We start from the raw sequence: 19,525 nt of genomic DNA, 5'->3' as shown, positions 1-19,525 counted from the left end.
TGGAGGGCAAACTGCCCTAGGTGCAGTTCAAGAGCTCCTGAAGTATCTCCTGTCTGACAGCTCAGGGCAACATGGCAATAGTTTCCTAGTTCTGGCTCTCCTGCCTCCTGCAACTCCATTCTCCAGATTAGCCATGGCGACATTTTAAAGTGTAAATCATGTTATATTACTCCTTGCTTAGAAGCCATGAGTGGCTTCTCAGACTCAGATTCAAACTATTTGAGACCAATAAAGCTCTACCTGTGATCTGCCCTTGCCCACCTCTCTGGCTAGATTTATCGTATGACCCCTGGAGTTAGTGCTGTAATCCAGACACTGTCCCTTCTTCAGGGCCTTTGTACCTGCCGTTCCCTATGTCTGGAATGCTCTTTTCTAGGTCTTGCTGGCTGGCTTCCTCTTCTTACTCAATTACCTCTGCTGAAATGTTACTTCCTCAGAGAATTTCCTTGACCAATCTAATGTGTGTCTCCCATCCTAACATTTCATATTATCAATTTCATTACTCCTTATTGTCAACTTTATAACACTGACCATTATCTGAATGTGTCTTGTTTATTCTTTACTATCTACTGTATTGGAAATGGTGATATGCAAAGGTAAATTTTCATTTATTGCTTCTTTTTTTTTTGATACAGGTTTTTGCTCAGGTGATCCTTCCGCCTCTTTCTGCCTCTTCCTCTCAAAGTACTGAGATTACAGGCCTAAGTCACTGTACTTGGCCCATTTATTGTTTCTTAAGGGCAAGTGAACAAGTGGGATGGAACCGTATAGCTGAAGACTTTGAATTTCCACTGAGGGTATTCATTTAATTTGCTAGTTTCTGAGGAGCCACAGATGTTTTAAGTAGAGCAATGATCTTGTCAAATTTTTAAAAATATTTGGTTAGGCCGGGCGCGGTGGCTCAAGCTTGTAATCCCAGCACTTTGGGAGGCCGAGACGGGCGGATCACAAGGTCAGGAGATCGAAACCATCCTGGCTAACACGGTGAAACCCCGTCTCTACTAAAAATACAAAAAAAAAAAAAAAACAACTAGCCGGGCAAGGTGGCGGGCACCTGTAGTCCCAGCTACTCTGGAGGCTGAGGCAGGAGAATGGCGTAAACCCGGGAGGCGGAGCTTGCAGTGAGCTGAGATCCGGCCACAGCACTCTAGCCTGGGCAACAGAGCGAGACTCCGTCTCAACAACAACAACAAAAAAATTGCTTAATGTTCTAAAATGTAACCACTTCATGATTGTGACCCTAAACGCATTGACTGAAACACTGTTCATGTTAACTGGTTTACTTACATATAAAATTGTTAAATGAGCAGAATAACAAGAATATAAAAGCCTAGACATAGTATCTGAAATTGATTTGATGACTTTAACTAGTTTTACAGAATTGTACAGTTGGTTTCCAGTTTATTTTATTAACCTCCCCTTCTTTTCAGTGTAGAAGCATAGAAAACCAGGTTATATAATTTTAAAATTAGGACCAAACTGTACCAAGGCCAAATTTTATTTTATTTTATTTTATTTTTTTTGAGGCGGAGTCTCGCTCTGTCGCCCGGACTGGAGTGCAGTGGCCGGATCTCAGCTCACTGCAAGCTCCGCCTCCCGGGTTCACGCCATTCTCCTGCCTCAGCCTCCCGAGTAGCTGGGACGACAGGCGCCCGCCACTTCGTCCGGCTAGTTTTTTTTTGTATTTTTAGTAGAGATGGGGTTTCACCGTGTTAGCCAGGATGGTTTCAATCTCCTGACCTCGTGATCCGCCCGTCTCGGCCTCCCAAAGTGCTGGGATTACAGGCTTGAGCCACCGCGCCCGGCCCCCAAATTTTATATATAGTCAGCAGCAATGCCGTTCTACTCGTTACTTTCAGTGAAACTACTGGTGGAGCCAACCGTGGTGGTACCAGACTTTGGCTAATGGCAGTGCCCTAGGGATGGGTGATATTGAGTTCTTTCAATAAGGTTGAAAATAGGAGGTCTTTGGACCCTTCAATTTAATTCCATTAAACCCTACAGAGTAACTGCTGTGTGCCAAACATTACGTTCATTTCTCGGGACAAAAAAAAAAAAAAAAAAAAAAAAAAAGCTGGGAAGGGGAAGGTACACTTCTTCCTTTTAAGGAGGATGCAATCTAATAATTTACCTCTATGTAGTACAGTTAATTGCATAATTATGCACAAAGATCAATGAAGGTTATTTTTCCAAAATCACTCCAATTGGCCTTATAACCATTTGTCAGATTTTGGAATGTTTGTTTTTTCTTTTCCTCTTCTTCCCTTTTCCAGGGATAAATAAAACCAACATTATTTCTTGTTTCTTTTCTTTTTTTTTTTTTTTTTGAGGCGGAGTCTCGCTCTGTCGCCCGGACTAGAGTGCAGTGGCCAGATCTCAGCTCACTGCAAGCTCCGCCTCCCGGGTTTACGCCATTCTCCTGCCTCAGCCTCCTGAGTAGCTGGGACTACAGGTGCCCGCCACCTCGCCCGGCTAGTTTTTGTATTTTTAGTAGAGATGGGGTTTCACCGTGTTAGCCAGGATGGTCTCGATCTCCTGACCTCGTGATCCGCCCGTCTCGGCCTCCCAAAGTGCTGGGATTACAGGCTTGAGCCACCGCGCCCGGCCTCTTGTTTCTTTTCTAGTAAGATGAGGCATTCATACTTAAAAAAACACAGTATTGCTGGGCGTGGTGGCTCACACCTGTAATCCCAGCACTTTGGGAGGCTGAGGTGGGTGGATCACCTGAGGTCGGGAGTTCGAGACCAGCCTGACCAACATGGAGAAACCCCATCTCTACTAAAACTACAAAAAAATTAGCCGGGTATGGTGGCACATGCCTATAATCCCAGCTACTAGGGAAACTGAGTCAGGAGAATCACTTGAACCTGGGAGGCAGAGGTTGCGGTTGCCATTGCAGTCCAGCCTGGGCAACAAGAGTGAAACTCCCTCTCAAAAAAAAACAAAAACCAAAAAACAGCACAGTATTCCCCAAATAATTTTCAATGCAAGGTATGTATAAATATAAAGTTTATTCAGCATAGTGTTTAGAAAAATAAGTTCACATCATTTCAGAAAACAAATAAACACTTAATTGTCCAGGCATAAACCCCCATTACAGTACAACATACATACTTTAGATCTCTTTGGTTGGGTAATTAAGCACAGAAATGTTCTGGAACATGCTCTGTGTGCCATCACCTAACAGTGCAGTAAAGACTCTGTTACCCCACCCCATGATATACATTCTGTATACAGTTTCTCTTTGTGTAAGGCACAGTAAAACCATATTGAGTATATAATTGGTTGCCTCTAAACATACAGTACATGCAACAAAAGAATATTTTTGAGAACCCTGAAAGCCAAAAGTCACATGCTATATAATTTTGATTAATAAAATGTATGATGGTAAATTAACATGACATGTATCAATTAGATACAAAGTAACTGCTAGGCTCTATTATCTAAGTTTTACAAAGAATTTAAAATATCTTTTGTGAAATGTAATTATTTTCCCCATAGTTTTCCTGAATTATTTTTATTATGAGATGATCTGTCAAAACATTTTAAAGAATGAAGAACTTGTGGCTATGAACTAATGCACACTTGTCTAGCATGTAGCAGGGCAGGCTGCCACACATGCCCAATAATCCAACTTTTAACATGCAAGATACAAGGGCATACACAGATTTAAGGTCAGTGTGCAATTTAACTATGGATTTTTACCTATGGCTATAGTATCTATCTGCCTTTCGTAACACGAGAAAGGCACTGAAACGTGTGTACAATTTAAAAAGTCTTTTCATTACTATAAATATACATGAGATATAAAGCAGTACAACACAGGTGCTCTTGCTTGATTGAGGAACAAATGCACCTTCTCTTTAAACAATAGACTGTCCTTTACTAGATTTAACTAAGAGCTAAATGCCAAACTCTGGCTGATAGAGTGCATAGATAGGCTTACACCAAAAATCCCACAGCCAGCAGCATGGGTTGGGTTTTGCAGGGAGTCATTTACCCCTATTTTGATCTTCAGGGATCATTAGAGGGTCATTTGCAGCATCTTCAAGCATTGGTTTATGTAAGAGTGAAATTCTGCCACATGAACTCCAAGGGTTCTGGGTCTGGCCCTTGGTGGCAAAAGACATTTGCAATTCTGTGCAAGGAGATCATGGGGTTTATCTTACTCCATTCACATATACATGGGCTACATACCAACTGGCCCTTATTCTACTGAAAGAATAGAAAAGAACAATAAGTTCTTTACAATGTGCATTGATTCTTACCTGGTATATTGTGTAGCTACCTGAAGTAATAGCAGGGTTATAATTACATCATGGTGGGAGTATGAATGGGTTTCCTAGGTAAGTCTTAAGTTTTGTGCTATCTTTTCTTTTTCATAAGGGAGAAAAGAGGAAGAATGCTGAATAAAAGAGAGGCTTATTATATTTTCAGAAAACATATAAAACATTTCCAGTTATATATATGTAGCATATATAACTTTAAAAACCTTCCCATCTCTCTTATTGGATGGGTATTTGAAAATAATTAACAAACTCTTGATATCTGCAGCAATCAAGTGGAAAACATCATTTTTATGTAAACTACACTACAGAGCCATGTAATTAATCTCAGTAACAGGATCAGCACACACTCAAAGGAAAAACAAGCTCTATAAGTTGTAGTAGAGTGGAAAAGAACTCCAAAACACCTGACTTTGTAAAACAAAACAGAAAACATCTAGCTTCAGCAGTTTAGGAACATTCACCAATTCTATAAAAAATGATGGGAGAGGAATTCTTCATAGGGTTCTTCATATATGCCTGCAAGTTTCATTTATGATAACAAAAGTTAAATCCTCTATGTCCCTTATTCAACATGCTTGATTGATTGACATGTAGAGAACTAGAGTGGGCCCTTTGCTCCGATCATAAAAAAAAAGCAAGATGTGGCCAGGCTCGGTGGCTCACACCTGTAATGCCAGCACTTTGGGAGGCCAAGGCAGGTGGATCATGAGGTCAGGAGATCGAGACCATCGTGGCTAACACGAAACCCTGTCTCTACTAAAAATACAAAAAATTAGCCAGGTGTGGTGGCAGGCGCCTGTAGTCCCAGCTACTTGGGAGGCTGAGGCAGGAGAATGGCGTGAACTCGGGAGGCAGAGCTTGCAGTGAGCCGAGGTTGCTGACGCAGGAGAATGGCGTGAACCCGGGAGTCAGAGCTTGCAGTGAGCCGAGATCACACCACTGCACTCCAGCCTGGGCGACAGAGCAAGACTCCGTCCCCCCCCCAAAAAATAAAATAAAATAAAATAAACACTAAAAACTAAAAAAGCAGGATGTGCTAATATCTAACATCTTTATGTTCAACAACTTTAAGTTATATCTGAAGAAATTATTTTTTCACTTTTTTTTTGCTTTTCAGAGACTAGAGAGTAACTTTACTCACTACATACCTTTATTTGCATTGTTACATCTTGTGTTCAGAGTCTTGATAAAACTACAGCCACAGCTTACATTAGTAAACAAGCTTCTTACAGAAACCCAAAACATTGACTTTTAAAGAAGACACAATAATATAGTGCAAACAACAGCCACGTGTCAGAGGGTAGCCACTGATCTAAAACAACAGTCATGTGTCAGAGTGTAGCCACTGATCCAAAACAAGAGCCATGTGTCAGAGTGTAGCCACTGATCCAAAACAACAGCCATGTGTCAGAGTGTAGCCACTGATCCAAAACAGTCATGTGTCAGAGTGTAGCCACTGATTCAAAACAACAGTCATGTGTCAGAGTGTAGCCACTGATCCAAAACAACAGCCATGTGTCAGAGTGTAGCCACTGATCCAAAACAAGTAATGTGTCAGAGTGTAGCCACTGATTCAAAACAACAGTCATGTGTCAGAGTGTAGCCACAGATCCAAAACAGCCACGTGTCAGAGTGTAGCCACAGATCCAAAACAGCCACGTGTCAGAGTGTAGCCACTGATCCAAAACAATAGCCATGTGTCAGAGTGTAGCCACTGATCCAAAACAACAGCCATGTGTCAGAGTGTAGCCACTGATCCAAAACAACAGCCATGTCAGTGTGTAGCCACTGATCCAAAACAACAGCCATGTCAGTGTGTAGCCACTGATCCAAAACAACAGCCATGTGTCAGAGTATAGCCACTGATCCAAAAAACACCCATGTGTCAGAGTGTAGCCACTGATCCAAAACAACAGCCATGTGTCAGAGTGTAGCCACTGATCCAAAACAACAGCCATGTGTCGAGTGTAGCCACTGATCCAAAACAACAGCTATGTGTCAGAGTGTAGCCACTGATCCAAAACAACAGCCATGTGTCAGAGTGTAGCCACTGATCCAAAACAACAGCCATGTGTCAGAGTGTAGCCACTGATCCAAAACCTTTGGAACCACGTTTCAACAGTACAGAGTCTTGCTCGACAGAATTTACATATTTTCTTTCCTTTAAAATGCTTTTCACAGCCTGTATAATCAATTTTACATGGTATTTATAACTTATTTTCCTTGTAAAGCATCAACAATAATTAGTTTATCCATCTGTGTGATAAATACCATATATAATATTTAGTGAAACTTAAGTTCTTCAGATTTAAAGCAATTTTGTGGTGAAATTAACCCTGTTAGATAGTAGAAAAGAACCATCAGTGCTTCTGTTGACACTTCTGTACCTTACTACTAATAAAAAGGCCACAAGGTAAAAAGGCACATACAATTCTATAAAAAACATATTTAAATGAATCAGAGTTGCTAATTAAAGAACAAGGATGTGAAAAAAAGTACCAAAAATTCCAATATTGGGAGTTAGATTTCCTGTTTCAGTGTTATTAATATTGACCTTAATAGATTCCTGGTAAAAATCATTATTTTAAAAATCCTACAAAAAGTAAAACTTTGTTGGAAACAACTATGTTCACTTCCTGTTCAAACAATAAAAATAAATTAAACAGTAAGAAAACATATTTTTCAGTTCATAGCGCCTGAAGAGAAACATATATAGTATAAATAAAATTCACTGTAATTACTCAAATCCTGCTTACAGAACTGATATATTTACATTCATACTGAAGTTTCAGAGTTTTTAGTGGAGTTCCGCACTTTCTCAGCCACACTGAGCTATTAGAAATCACATTTGGAAATATGTTGAGACTTAACCCAAGACTTTCTCAAAAAATGCTGAAAAAGAGGTGTGTGTGCATATATCTATGCATGCTACTTAACTTTAAAAATATGTACCATTTATGTTTCTTAACCTTTTCAATGCCCATGGAGTAAAAGTAAACAAAAACAATTGTATTATTTCTAATGGTCTGCAGCTATCTTTAATTTTCTATGTTAGGTGTACACATTTTTTAATTTAAAAAACTATCAAGTTCCATTTTGACCTTAGAATTATAGAGTCAACCAAATGATTCACTTTGACTTGATACATTTCACCTTGTTCCTTTGTCTCCATCTATTTAAAAGAGAACATTTATAAGTGAACAAAAAGGCTGCAATAATGCAGTTCTACTTCTGTATACTTAACTGTGATCTTCATGCAGATCAATCTAAAGTCTCTTGTATGCATATACTTGCAAAACTAGAGTGTTTTCCTTTAAATGGGAAAATGTTTTGTGTCCTTGGGGCTTCATGAAAAGATTTGCCGCTGATGCCAAAAAGAGGTGAGGAGGAAATAGAGTTTATAAGTCTTGCATATCTTCATCCAGCTGGACAGTCTGGAGCTTGGCAAGTTCTTTTTTGTCTGTGTCCAGGTCTTCACAGACAGTATCAACCATGCCATCTAAGACATACTTGGATTTAGAGTCCAGCATCATTAAGCTACTTGTTGCTTTGCTCTCAGAATTTGGTAAGAAATTCTCTTTCATGTTAGCTACCGATTGCAGAACCAAACGATGTTCTTGGACAAAATCCTGATGTACTGCTGGGGAGGGGTGACCTACCGGATCTTCAGCTGTAGGAACTATTTCCCCAAGGGCAGCTTGAGTCATAGGGACTGACAATAGGTCTTGACCAGTAATAAGGGAGCAGTTCTGAAGAGTTGCATAGTTAGTGTTGCTGACAGATGTCACAGTAGATTTGCTTGCCACCGGTGCAGACATTGGTTGGCTATCGGCAATGTCATGGTTTAGCTCAGTGGGATTTAGTAATGTAGGGGGACTGAGAGAAAAATTGTGAGTTGGAGATACATTAACTAATGAGGAGGCCAGTGGATGGAGGCTACTCCCCGAGATGTTTTCAGAAGACAGGTTTGCATTTACTTGTGCATTCTGATTGACAGGCATCAACTGAGAAAATACCAGGCTCCTCTCCAAGCCTTCCTGTTTCACAGATCCTATAGTCTGGCTTGTATTAGGAACCGTGTATACCACTGCACTGGGAGCAAGAGAGCTCAAGAAAACCTTTCCTTGCTGAACTGTGGCAGACTCACTTGTAAATGTGCTCCCATCTGAAGTGCTTGAACTTACTGAGATATTACCTAGAAAAAATAAAGTACTGATTATCATTGATGGAAGTGACAGGGAAAGAAAAAAAGTTACACACACATGGTTTTTTCTCAGCTACAGTATCTATAAAGAAGCAACACTTCCATACAATAATTTAGCCCAATTCTGGTTCAGAATTACCTTGAGCACTTAAAACTACAGATTCCCAGGCTCTACTCCTTGAAAGTATAACTTAGTACATCTTAGAACATCTGTTTTTACCTCTCCAAGTAAATATATATATATATATATTTTTGTATAGAGACATCTTTTATTTTATGTTTAACCATAACACAGCCAAAAAAACTACTTGCATTCCTGAGTCGCAGGTGTGCCTGTTTCCCCATCTTTCATTAGCTTCTTAGAAAACAGTGATTTCCAAACCTTTACTTTTTATGTCTCATGACCTCCAATGGTCTTGAGGATAGAACATGTTAAAGGTTCTGTTGCTTATTATTTCTTTTCTTTTCTTTTTTTTTTTTTTTTTTGAGACGGAGTCTCACTTTGTCGCCAGGCTGGAGTGCAGTGGAGCGATCTCGGCTCATTGCAACCTCTGCCTCCTGGGTTCAAGCGACTCTCTTGCCTCAGCCTCCCGAGTAGCTGTGACTACAGGCATGTGCCACCACATCCAGCTAATTTTTGTATTTTTAGTAGAGACGGGGTTTCACCAGGTTGGCCAGGATAGTCCCCATCCTTTGACCTTGTGATCCACCCACCTCAGCCTCCCAAAGTGCTGGGATTACAGGCACAAGCCACAGCGCCCGGCCTATTTCTCTTTCTTTAAAAAAAAAAAAAAAAAAAAAAAATTAGATTCAGGGACATTTGTGCATGTTTGTTACACGGGTATATTGAGTAATGGTGGGGATTGGGCTTCTAGAGTACTCACCTTCCCAAGTAATTCTGATGACCAAGGGGGATTGAGAACTACTAGTTAGAAGCCAAGTGTGGAAAAAAAAAATCTTTTCCAGGTTCTGATTCGGTCAAGTTTCTGTTTCATCACTAGTAACTTGACATCTCTCAATTAGCTGATAGTTATTGCTAGCTCTGCCAGTTAGAATTAGAAAACACAAATGCAAAATGAAATGCCTTCATTCAGGACTGACTGCTCAGTAACTGACATAAAATATAAATAAATGGCAGTGTAGAACATACCACATAAAATGAGTTACCTGGGGCTTAAAACTTAACCATATAAACCTGTACAGACAAGTTGCAAACTTTCACCAAACTAGCCACAAAGTAATGTCAAGTCAACAAAACATTCAAAAGCTATTTTTGCCTTTTGTTGTGCCAGTTCTGAATTTTCAGTGTTGTAGTAATGGGAACAATTAATGGTAATATGAAATGTGCTTTTAAAAATACAGATTAACATAAAGGATCAGAGCTAATGCTTCTCTAAAAGGTTTGTATCTTTTGAGGCTCTTACTATAATGGTCTATAGAGACCAGAAGTAGAAAAAGAAATGTTAAATAGAAAGCTGAGATGTTCAAATCAGATCACTCAGGCAATGTAGATGAATTAGATCCCCTACTACCATCAAATAAAACCCCTTTTTTCCTGATTCCTTACATAGGCATGAGATGATGGCAATTAGATAATCTAGGACCTCAAATATGGTCACTGAAGGAAAGGTGGATTTGGGGGGACTTTTGTGATAGGTGGGCCATTTATCCTCATCTTGAATTAGATGTTCAGTAAACTTTTTTTTTTGAGACAGAGTCTTGCTCTGTCACCCAGGCTGGAGTGCAGTGGTGCGATTTCTGCTCACTGCAACCTCTGCCTCCCAGGTAATTCTCCTGCCTCAACCTCTGAGTAGCTGGGATTACAGACGCATGTCACCATGCCTGTCTAATTTTTGTATTTGTAGTAGAGACCAGGTTTCACCATGTTGGCCAGGCTGTTCTCGAACTCTTGAGTTCAAGTGATCTGCCAGCCTTGGCCTCCCAAAGTGCTGGGATTATGTGAACATGGCTCACTGCAGCCTCCATCTCTTGGGCCCAAGCAATCCCTCCCACCTCAGCCTCCCAAGTAGCTAGGACTACAGGCACGCACTACCATGCCCAGCTAATTTAAAAAAAAATTTTTTTTTTTTTTTTTTGAGACGGAGTCTCGCTCTGTCACCCAGGCTGGAGTGCAGAGGTGCAATCTTGGCTCACTGCAACCTCCACTTCCTGGGTTCAAGCAATTCTCCTGACTCAGCCTCCTGAGTAGCTGGGATTACAGGCAAGCACCATCAAGCCTGGCTAATTTTTGTATTTTTGGTAGAGACGGGGTTTCACCATGTTGGTCAGGCTGGTCTCGAACTCTCGACCTCATGATCCACCCACCTCGGCATCCCAAAGTGCTGGGATTACAGGCATTAGCCACCACACCTGGCTAATTTTTAAAAATTTTTTGTAGAGATGAGGTCTCACTATGTTGCCCAGGCTGGTCTGGAATTCCTGGGCTCAAGTGATCCTCCTGCCTCGGCCTCCCAAAGTGTTGGAATTACAGGTGTGACACCACATCTGGCCTCAGTAAAGTACTTTTTTGAGAGAGCAGCCCAATGTTAAAGGTAATTAATTCACTGAAAACATCTTCCTTCCTGAAGTATTAGAATATTGTCATTATATTATCACCTCTATCGATAAATCAGTGCCACAGGGCTGTTTATGTCTTCCAAGTATTTTTAATGCAAAGGAATGTCTTCAAATAAAAGGAAAACACTGTATGTGAACCCTTTTAAAACATTTAACTAGAAAGTTTAATTACAGAAATACTGGTGTTAAGAAAAACATTTCTAGGTGTGTTTCAGTTATTCTCTAACATACATTTCTGTTTCAGACCACACATATGAAAAAACTGCTTTTATTTGAAAGCACTGACTTCAACTTAAGTATGCTTTTAAATTCTTATTTTTATTTTTTATTTATTTATTTTTAGATACGGGGTTTTGCTCTTGTTGCCTAGGCTGGAGTGCAGTGGCATGATCTCAGCTCACTGCAACCACCACCTCCAGGGTTCAAGCGATTCTCCTGCCTCAACATCCCGAGTAGCTGGGATTACAGGCATGTGCCACCATGCCCGGCTAATTTTTTTATTTTTAGTAGAGACGGGATTTCACCATGTTAGTTAAGCTGGTCTCGAACTCCTGACCCCAGGTGATCCACCCGCCTCAGCCTCCCAAAGTGCTGGGATTACAGGTGTGAGCCACCATGCCTGGCCTCTAAAATTCTTGTAGGCAGCTGATTTGTGGCAAAAAACATCTCAAATAGATGTTTAGTTTGTTGTGTGTGCGTGTTTATGAAATTGTTTGCCAGTGTATGCATGAACAAAATGATTAACTTTTTATAGAGCCATAAATAGCATAATTACATGCAACATTTTCCCCAACTGCTACTGAATATAAATACTTCTGAATTTGTAGAAATTATAACATATATAAAAGAAAAGAGGATTTGATCTAAAATTTGATTTTTGAGCATAACTACAACTGAAGTAAAAATTGAACAATAATTTTTAGATAAAAAATCCAACTGAAAAACTATATAGGTACAAGGCATTACTTTGTAATGATAAGAAAAAAATCAGGCTGGGCGCTGTGGCTCATGCCTGTAATCCCAGCACTTTGGGAGGCTGAGGTGGGCAGATCACAGGAGTTCAAGACCAGCCTGGCCAACGTGGCCAAACCCTGTCTCTGTCAAACATACAAAGATTAGCCAGGCGTGGTGATGCACGCCTGTAGTCCCAGCTACTAGGGAGGTTGAGGCAGGATAATCATTTGAACCCGGGAGGCGGAGGTTGCAGTGAGCCAAGATCACGCCACTGTACTCCAGTCTGGCTGACAAAATGACTGTCTGCCTAAAAAAAAAAAAAAAAAAAAAAAAAAAAAAAGATGATCATCATCATCTTCATCTTAGTTGCTCAGACTGTAAAGTGAGTAAAAGATGTAGATATTCTACTTTTCCACATAAATCCCAACTATAGAAAGATAAATCTATCTTGTCTAGACATTTTAAAGAATGGCTCAGTATCTGTGAGAAAAAACTGAAACCCCAAAATGCTATATTGAGAACCTCAATACCTAACTACCATGCAGAGATGTTGCTTGCTGGATTAAACTTATCTGGTTAAACTTATCCTTCAACTCACCCAGACGGTCTAAGGATTGACAGCCTTGTTATTTGATCTTAGTTATTTTAACTGAAAATGCTATTCTTATTACTATTAAATGTTTCATTAACAAACTTAGCTATTAGTTCATAAGAATTTTCTATGGCAGTGATCTTCTAGATTACACAATTAAAAGTATTTCTGCTTTTCTCCTCCCCCAACATATATAACTTATTCTTTCTGCTCAAATTTGTTCCCTTTAAAATGTGACCTCTTTGGAAATTTTCCAAACGAGAGAAAAGGTGTTAGATCCACATTAAATTATTATCAAACTAAACATTTTGGCTTTCCCTGTGGTTTTCATATTTTTGCCCTATGTTGGATAGTAACTTAGCTTAACTCTTTCCATAACTTGGAACAGTGATGAACTGAATAGTATGCTGCAGGACTGTCTTGTTTTACTACCATTTTGCCTAAAGAAATGCAAACATACAGAATGAAATTTAGAACAATTTTTCCATTAATTCCTTCAATAAGCTGACATAGACCATAGTTGTGGTAACAAGACAGTTGTGCATAAATTGATATTTTTTGGGGGGGCGTAAAACCATCTTATGGGAAGCAGACTTTTAAAGCCAACAATTACTACTTTGGTTTTGTAAAAATCTGGATTTTCAGATGTGCCTACAAGAAGGCAAACATGCATTAACATCTACCACCCCTGAATTCAAGGGATTATGCAAACTCCACTGCCAAATTCTAACCATTTCTATTTCTTTAAAGAGAAAATGACATAGAGGATCCAGGCTTGCTTGAAGTCAGTGAAGAACTAATATATCAGCCTCAGTTTTCCTGAATTTCATTTAAGTGCTTTCTCTGGAAGATTGCTGTTAGTAAAGCCACAAACCTATAAAATAAGGCTTACTATTATCTTCATAAATAAACCCACACATTTAGGGGGTGAGTATATATGCTGAGCAATAGAAATCCAATGGCATATTCCTCTGATTTTCTTTTAGGTCTGTCAGTCTTCATTATAGGAGGAACAGGATTCAAACATAATTGATCCAGTCTTTTTAGCTTGTTCTTCTAAAACATTTTTTGGTCAAATAAATAATGCTTAGGTAAAGTGTATGCATTCTTACCAACTGCTAGACTAATTTTGTGTTCTTATCAATTTTATTAATTTTTAATATTAAAATGCCAAGCAGTGAGTTATTTTGTAAGCACTGATTGACTTATCATATTTCTGTAATTGTAGAACTGGCAGGACTTGCTATGAACTGTATTTTTCCATTCAGTTGTTAGTAAAATAAAAGCCCATCCTTGTGATGCAAGGGAATAAAGCAAGTTGGATATTACATGGGTATTGTGAAAGAGGAGAATCACATCAAGGCTATTCTATAACTTCGGCAGCTAATAAGGTACCTGAACAGAAACATCAATTATAGCTATCACCAAATGCGTCACTTACAGCAACTGATGAACACATTTGCTGGTGCATTAAGGTACCAAATGAGATTGTTACCTTGTGAAGCTGCCACGGACACAGCGGGCAGCTGCAGTGGAGAGAATCCAATGCTCCCATTAAGGAACTGGCTGTTTGTGCCGGAATTGGGGATCTGGACAATGCCATACTGGTTAATTTGCACTGGTGTAGTAAAAGTCACTACAGAACCCCCATCTTGGGAAGCCACTGTTTGAATGCCTTCTCTTTTCACCTCATTGCTGGGTATCAGGCCTGGGAATGAGACAGGGACACTGGGGCTGTAGGACGTGGTGGCTGCTGAGTTAGCAGAACTCGGGAGGACTTTGAATTCCTTCACATCCTGGGAGGTAGACCCCAGTATGTCAGTCATGGATACACCATTGCTCACAATGTTTGATGACATTTTTGGTGGGTTCAATGCCACTGCCTGTGTATTTCCCACATTTAATCCATTAAGGATAACTCCACTGGGTCCCTGAATAAAAGAATTTCCATTAAGGAAGACAGGTGAAGTACTTGCAGGTACCAAGCTTCCATTCAACAGAACTCCAGAAGAGCTTAATGATATCTTAGCATTTCCAATTTGTTGCATATATACTGGCTCCATATGACTGGAAAGGCTGAGGTTGGTGATGCCATCAGATGAACTGGAGAGTGGGTGAGGAGATAAATCCTCATGTCCCTTGCTGGATTCATCTTCAGTGCTGGGGTTGCCATCTGACTCACTGTATGGAGGGGGAAATCAAGATGTTCAGAAGGTCAGGGGGATGACATTCTACATAGTGCCACTTGTTTGGAAAACCAGCTTCTAAATCCATTAAAGGCAGTATTTAAGGAAAGCACAGCAGGATGTCTGCTAGTCCTATTTAAACTAAGAGGCCTTTCAGCAGATTCTGACCAGCCAGAGAATCTGGGAAGATAAACTCTCGGATCCCAATCATTTAAAATAACAATAAATTCAGGGAAAGTCCAGAGATCTGGAAAATGTAAATTCAGCATTACAGAAGAGTATATTTGATTTTACAGTGCAGAAGTGCTATTCCTTACTGTTACATATGCTGCTGACACCATAGAAAAAAACGCCTTAGATGAGGTGGTCAGTCTTTCCTGTTTAGGAACTCCTTCCCCTCCCCTCAAACCAATTCAGATTAGTGTTATCTTGGAGGTAAATGAAACTACCAAAGGAGCAGGAGGTGGGAAGTGTTCAGCTTTTCTTTTTTGGTCAGTTAGTTAACAAGAGATCGTTTTCTCACCTGCTCCCAAACTTCTACTCCACCAGACTGACAACTCTCTCATTCAACAAAGTGGCTGTCCTTGTTGTAGGAAAAGGCACTTTCAACCCAAGAACAGTTACGTGCAGTCGCCTTTGAATCCAAAGGAAGCCAAAGGGGCCTATTTAACAAACACCATCCAGTGCCCTGGTGAGGTGGGAGGGAAAGGGTGTGGGTCACTCAGAGGCCTTTTAACTATTAGACCTCTTCCCCAACGTCCTTGGTCCCTCTGTTCCAGGCAGGGCCCTGTTCCTCAGCTCTCTGACTTGGGAGAAATACCAAATCGGGGCTGAGGGGTGGGTAGTGGCGGGGGTTTCCCATTTGGTCTGAGGCTGGGAGGGAGAGCAAAGGAGAGCAGAACAGAGGCGTTTTGGAAGCGCTGCGGGACTTGGCCCAGCAGAGGACCCGACATCCCCGCAGTGCCCGGCGGTCGGTTCGCTTTCATGCCGAGGGTAGGGGATTACCCGGGCTTTGGGCTGCGGGGCCAGGAACGCAGAAAGCGCTTTGATTTACGAGCTGAGGCTGAGCCGCCGTCGCCGTCTGCGAGGGTGACTCACCCGGGGGTGCGGGTGGGAGGTAGATCCGGAGAGGGGCCCAAACCAGGCAACTGGGCCGGGGGCGGGGGGTGTGGAGTTTATGGGGTGGGGGGGACGGAGAAGCCGGTAGTGGGGCGTGGGGAGTCCCAGGGAGCGTGCCGAGATCGCGAGCGGAGGCGGCGGGGCAGCTGGCCTGCTCGCGGTGCCCCCTTCCCACCCTCTGCCCCGGCCCTGCGGATTCCGTTGGTCCCCGAGCGCGGGACCCGCGGCCTCTAGTGGGCGCGGGGCAGGTGTTTCGGCGTAACCAAAGCGCCTTCTCTGGACCTTTCCGCATATCTGCGGAAGGCGCACGCACATCCCGGTGCACGTTTTGTTTTGGTTACCGCGAGGGCCAAATAGGGCACCGAGCCTGCCTCCCAGCCTTGGGCGAGGAACGCCGGAGCCCAAGCCGTCGGACCCCCACAGGGGCCCAGAAGCGGGAAGGGCGGGCTGAGACCGGCTCTGGAATGTGCTGGGTGATCACCTTCACCTGGCCCAGGCGGGCTGGATCCCCGGCTTCCAGATTGCTTCCCTGAGCAGAACCTTCGAGCTGCTCTTGGATTCTTTCTCTCCTATCCCCGCGGGGCTGGAGACACCAGGTCTTTAGGCGACCTTCTCCTTACTTTGTTTCGTCCAACAAAACACACAGACGCACACACCAAGTGTCTGACTCGGGAGGACGCACAAAAGAGGTGGAAAATCCGGTATTTTCTACCAGAGGGGGAAAACAGCTTGCCAGGCAAAAAGCTCAAACCCAGTGGGGTGGGAGCACAAGGAGGGGCGCTAATAGCGCCCCCACTCCTTTGCTGCCGCCCGCCGTAAGCTAGCCTGCCCCCTACCAGTAACTACCGTACCGGGAGGGAGTCAAGCAGCGTTCGGGGGCCGAGGGAGGAAGCAGCCCTTCAGCCCTGCTACCCCGGCTGCGCTGAAATCCGATCCTAAGGAGTTCAGAATCAGGTTTCAAAACATGACAGAGCCGAGCTGCACCAGCACCCCACGTTGCCGCGGCCGCGAAGGGAACCACAGGGGCAAGGTGAATGATTAACTCTGTCACATGAAACCTCGACGTTCCGAGACCCCTTCTTCGCCGCCAGCCCCACAACACTCTCTTCCCTCCAGAGCAACCACCGCGACCTCCAACGCAGGCACGGGGGGCGGCTGAACCCTGGGGATCCGGGAGCGTAAGCGCGCGCCAGGCCCGGTGTGACCCCGCGGAGGTGCAGACCCCAGCCGGCGCCGACAACCTCTGCGGGCCTCGGGCGGCAGGGAGAGCTACGGTGCCGGCGTCCACACTCGCTTCCTTAGCCCAGCCAGAAGCGGGGAGAGGGTGGCAACTTCAAAGCCAGCTGGATGGGGGTGGGAAGCCGGGCAGCAGTGACCAGCCGAGGTGGGGGCGGGGACTGAGACCTAGGCGGGCGACCAGAAACTTCTGGGGGGAGAGGGGGAGGGTAAGGAGGGAGGTTCCCCCGCCCTTCGCCTCCGCCGCCCCCCACCTCCGCCGGCAGGGAGCGAGGTGGGGGGCGGGGAGAGGTGGGCAGCCGGACCAGGCTGGTGGGGAAGGTAAGCGCCATGTTTGCGAGCACTTGGAGGAAAAGAAAGCTGGGAAGGGGGTGGGGGAGAGGAAGGGGGAGGAGGAGGAAAGTTGGCGCTCACCTTTTGGACTGGGTCTCGGAGGGGTTCCGATCGCGCTGCCGGCGGTTCTTGAACCAGTTGCTGACCTGGGTGAGGGAGAGGCCGGTGATCTTGGCCAGGTGCCGCTTCTCGGCGGGCGAAGGGTAGCGATTCTGCTTGTAGAGCTCCTTGAGCGCGTTGCGCGACTTCTCCTTGAAACAATACACCGTCTCCTCGCCGTCCCAGATGGTGCGGGGCAGGGGGAATTTCCTGCGCAGCCGGTACTTGTCCACGGCTCCTAGCGGCCGGCCGCGGGCTCGCTCGGCCTCGGTGTAGCGCGCCTTGTACCAGAGCTGCTGCAGCAGCGGGTGGTTGGCCGACTCGAAGCTGTGGCTCTCGAGGATGCTGTAGAGCTCGGGGTAGATGCCCTGGTGGAAGGCCACGAGCGCCCGCGCCTTCAGCAGGCTCTCGTTGCCACGTAGCAGGTCGCTCTGGGGCAGGGACCACAGGAACCGGGCCAGGCGGTCCAGGTTGCCCCCCTGCTGCAGTGCCTCGCACACGCAGGCGACGTGGTCTGGCGAGAAGGCCAGCGGGGTCTGCGCGGCGGCGGCAGCGTGGTGGTGCCTGCCCAGAAGTTCCGAGTGGAGTTGTACCTGATCCGCCGCCGCTCCAGCCGCCGCCGTCGCCACTGCCCCTTCCTCTCCGCTCACCCTGGCGGCAGCGGTCGCGGCGTCCCCCGGCTCCAGGGGAAAAGGGGCTGGAGCCGGGGGGCTCAGCCCCACCGCCGCGCCCCCCGCCACTTCTCGGTGCGCCTCCTGCCCTTCCGAGGCGGTTTCCATCCCATTCTCCTGCTTGATGTCCGCCGCACTTGCGATCTGCCCGGTGGGGGAGGAAGAGGACATTTTTTGTTGTTTATTTTCCTCCCTCCCTCACTCCCTCGCACTCTTTTCCTCTTTCTTTCCCCCTCTCTTACTCCTCCTTCTTCGTCTCCCTCCCTCCTCTCCCCCTCCGGAAAGCCCACTCCCTCCCTCCTGGTTTCGGCTGGATCTGGCCGATCAGGTTTCCCCCCGGCCACGCAGTCACCATTAAGATAGCTGCTAGAGCAAAGTAGTGTAAACGGATAGCTGCTTTCTGCCGTTCCCCCAACGTGACTCCTCCGGTTGCTGCATACTATATGGCAGTGGCGGCCGGGCCGGACCGGCCGAGCCACCTCATTGGCTATTTCGCATTCAGGGGGAGGAGGAGACACCGTTTCTATCCCTGTCGATCACCCGCCTCCCACTCCACCCCTTGCTTTTCCCTCTCCCCCTGACCCCCAGGCACCTATACCTGAAGGAAAACACCGACATTCTTTCCAAACCACTCTGCTGGGCGGGAAATTACCTAATGTGGCCTGAAAACTGGACAACTCTTTCAAAGAGAGGCCCTACGATTCCAGAGGGAATATTAATTGTGTGGCCTTAAGGTCTAGATAGTTAAATTTTTAACAAAGAGACCACCCTCAGCATCTAGATGACAAAACTTAAGAGGACAATTCAGAAGCCCCCCACTATCTCCCTGTTCCCCATTCCCCCTCTTTTTGGATGTCTTTATCAAGGATTTTGTATTCAAAAGGGTCAAAAATAAAATTACACTAGGAAATGTTCTAAGGGGCAAGCATTTAAAGTAAATTAAAATTCCAAAGGGGGCAAAATGCTTGAAAACCTTATAATTAGCAGCATAAATAGGCCACCGAGAAGACAAAAACAAGAAGCCTTCAAAAAATGTACTTAACCTTAAGCCACATGGAGGGCTGGCAACCCAACTTAGTTGAACATGATATAATTAAACATGTAGAATATTAAACCATATGTTTATCCTGGATGAGTCGTGTGGAAGAGATCTAAGCTTTAAATTATACTAATGAGATGGAAATTTAAGTGTTCTACATGAACATTTTTAATGTAAGTATATGAATAGTTATTTTTTAAAGATGATAGACTAGAAACACTGTATG

General features: G+C 44.1%; 1 protein-coding gene across 2 annotated transcripts; it reads right to left on the bottom strand.

Annotated features, from left to right (window-relative positions):
* Positions 1-6,261: 6,261 nt before the first annotated feature.
* Positions 6,262-18,699, bottom strand: SIX4 (SIX homeobox 4). 2 transcript variants are annotated; one of them, XM_033187818.1, is made up of 4 exons: positions 18,613-18,699; positions 17,572-18,404; positions 14,112-14,797; positions 6,262-8,484 (listed from the first exon to the last, which is right to left on the bottom strand). In XM_033187818.1, the coding sequence occupies exons 1-4, from the start codon at positions 18,613-18,615 to the stop codon at positions 7,688-7,690; spliced, it is 2,319 nt and encodes a 772-aa protein (XP_033043709.1). In that variant the 5' UTR covers positions 18,616-18,699; the 3' UTR covers positions 6,262-7,687. The 2 variants fall into 2 exon arrangements, with proteins under 2 accessions (XP_033043709.1, XP_033043708.1); XM_033187817.1 differs by lacking the exon at positions 18,613-18,699 and having other exon boundaries at positions 17,572-18,483.
* Positions 18,700-19,525: the final 826 nt, after the last annotated feature.

Source organism: Trachypithecus francoisi, unplaced genomic scaffold (genome assembly GCF_009764315.1).
Source record: "Trachypithecus francoisi isolate TF-2019V2 unplaced genomic scaffold, Tfra_2.0 Lachesis_group3, whole genome shotgun sequence".
NCBI lineage: Eukaryota > Metazoa > Chordata > Mammalia > Primates > Cercopithecidae > Trachypithecus > Trachypithecus francoisi.
Note: the sequence above shows the minus strand (reverse complement) of the source record. Positions and strands in the feature narration are given on the sequence as shown.

Bases quoted from the DNA above. Each gene is read 5' to 3' on its own strand.
- SIX4 (XM_033187817.1), bottom strand. From the start codon at position 18,431: ATGTCCTCTTCCTCCCCCACCGGGCAGATCGCAAGTGCGGCGGACATC. The intron at 14,798-17,571 runs GTGAGCGCCAAC...CCCTCCATACAG, and splicing joins TCCGAGACCCAGTCCAAAAG to TGAGTCAGATGGCAACCCCA. The intron at 8,485-14,111 runs GTAACAATCTCA...TATTTTTTCTAG, and splicing joins GTCCGTGGCAGCTTCACAAG to GTAATATCTCAGTAAGTTCA.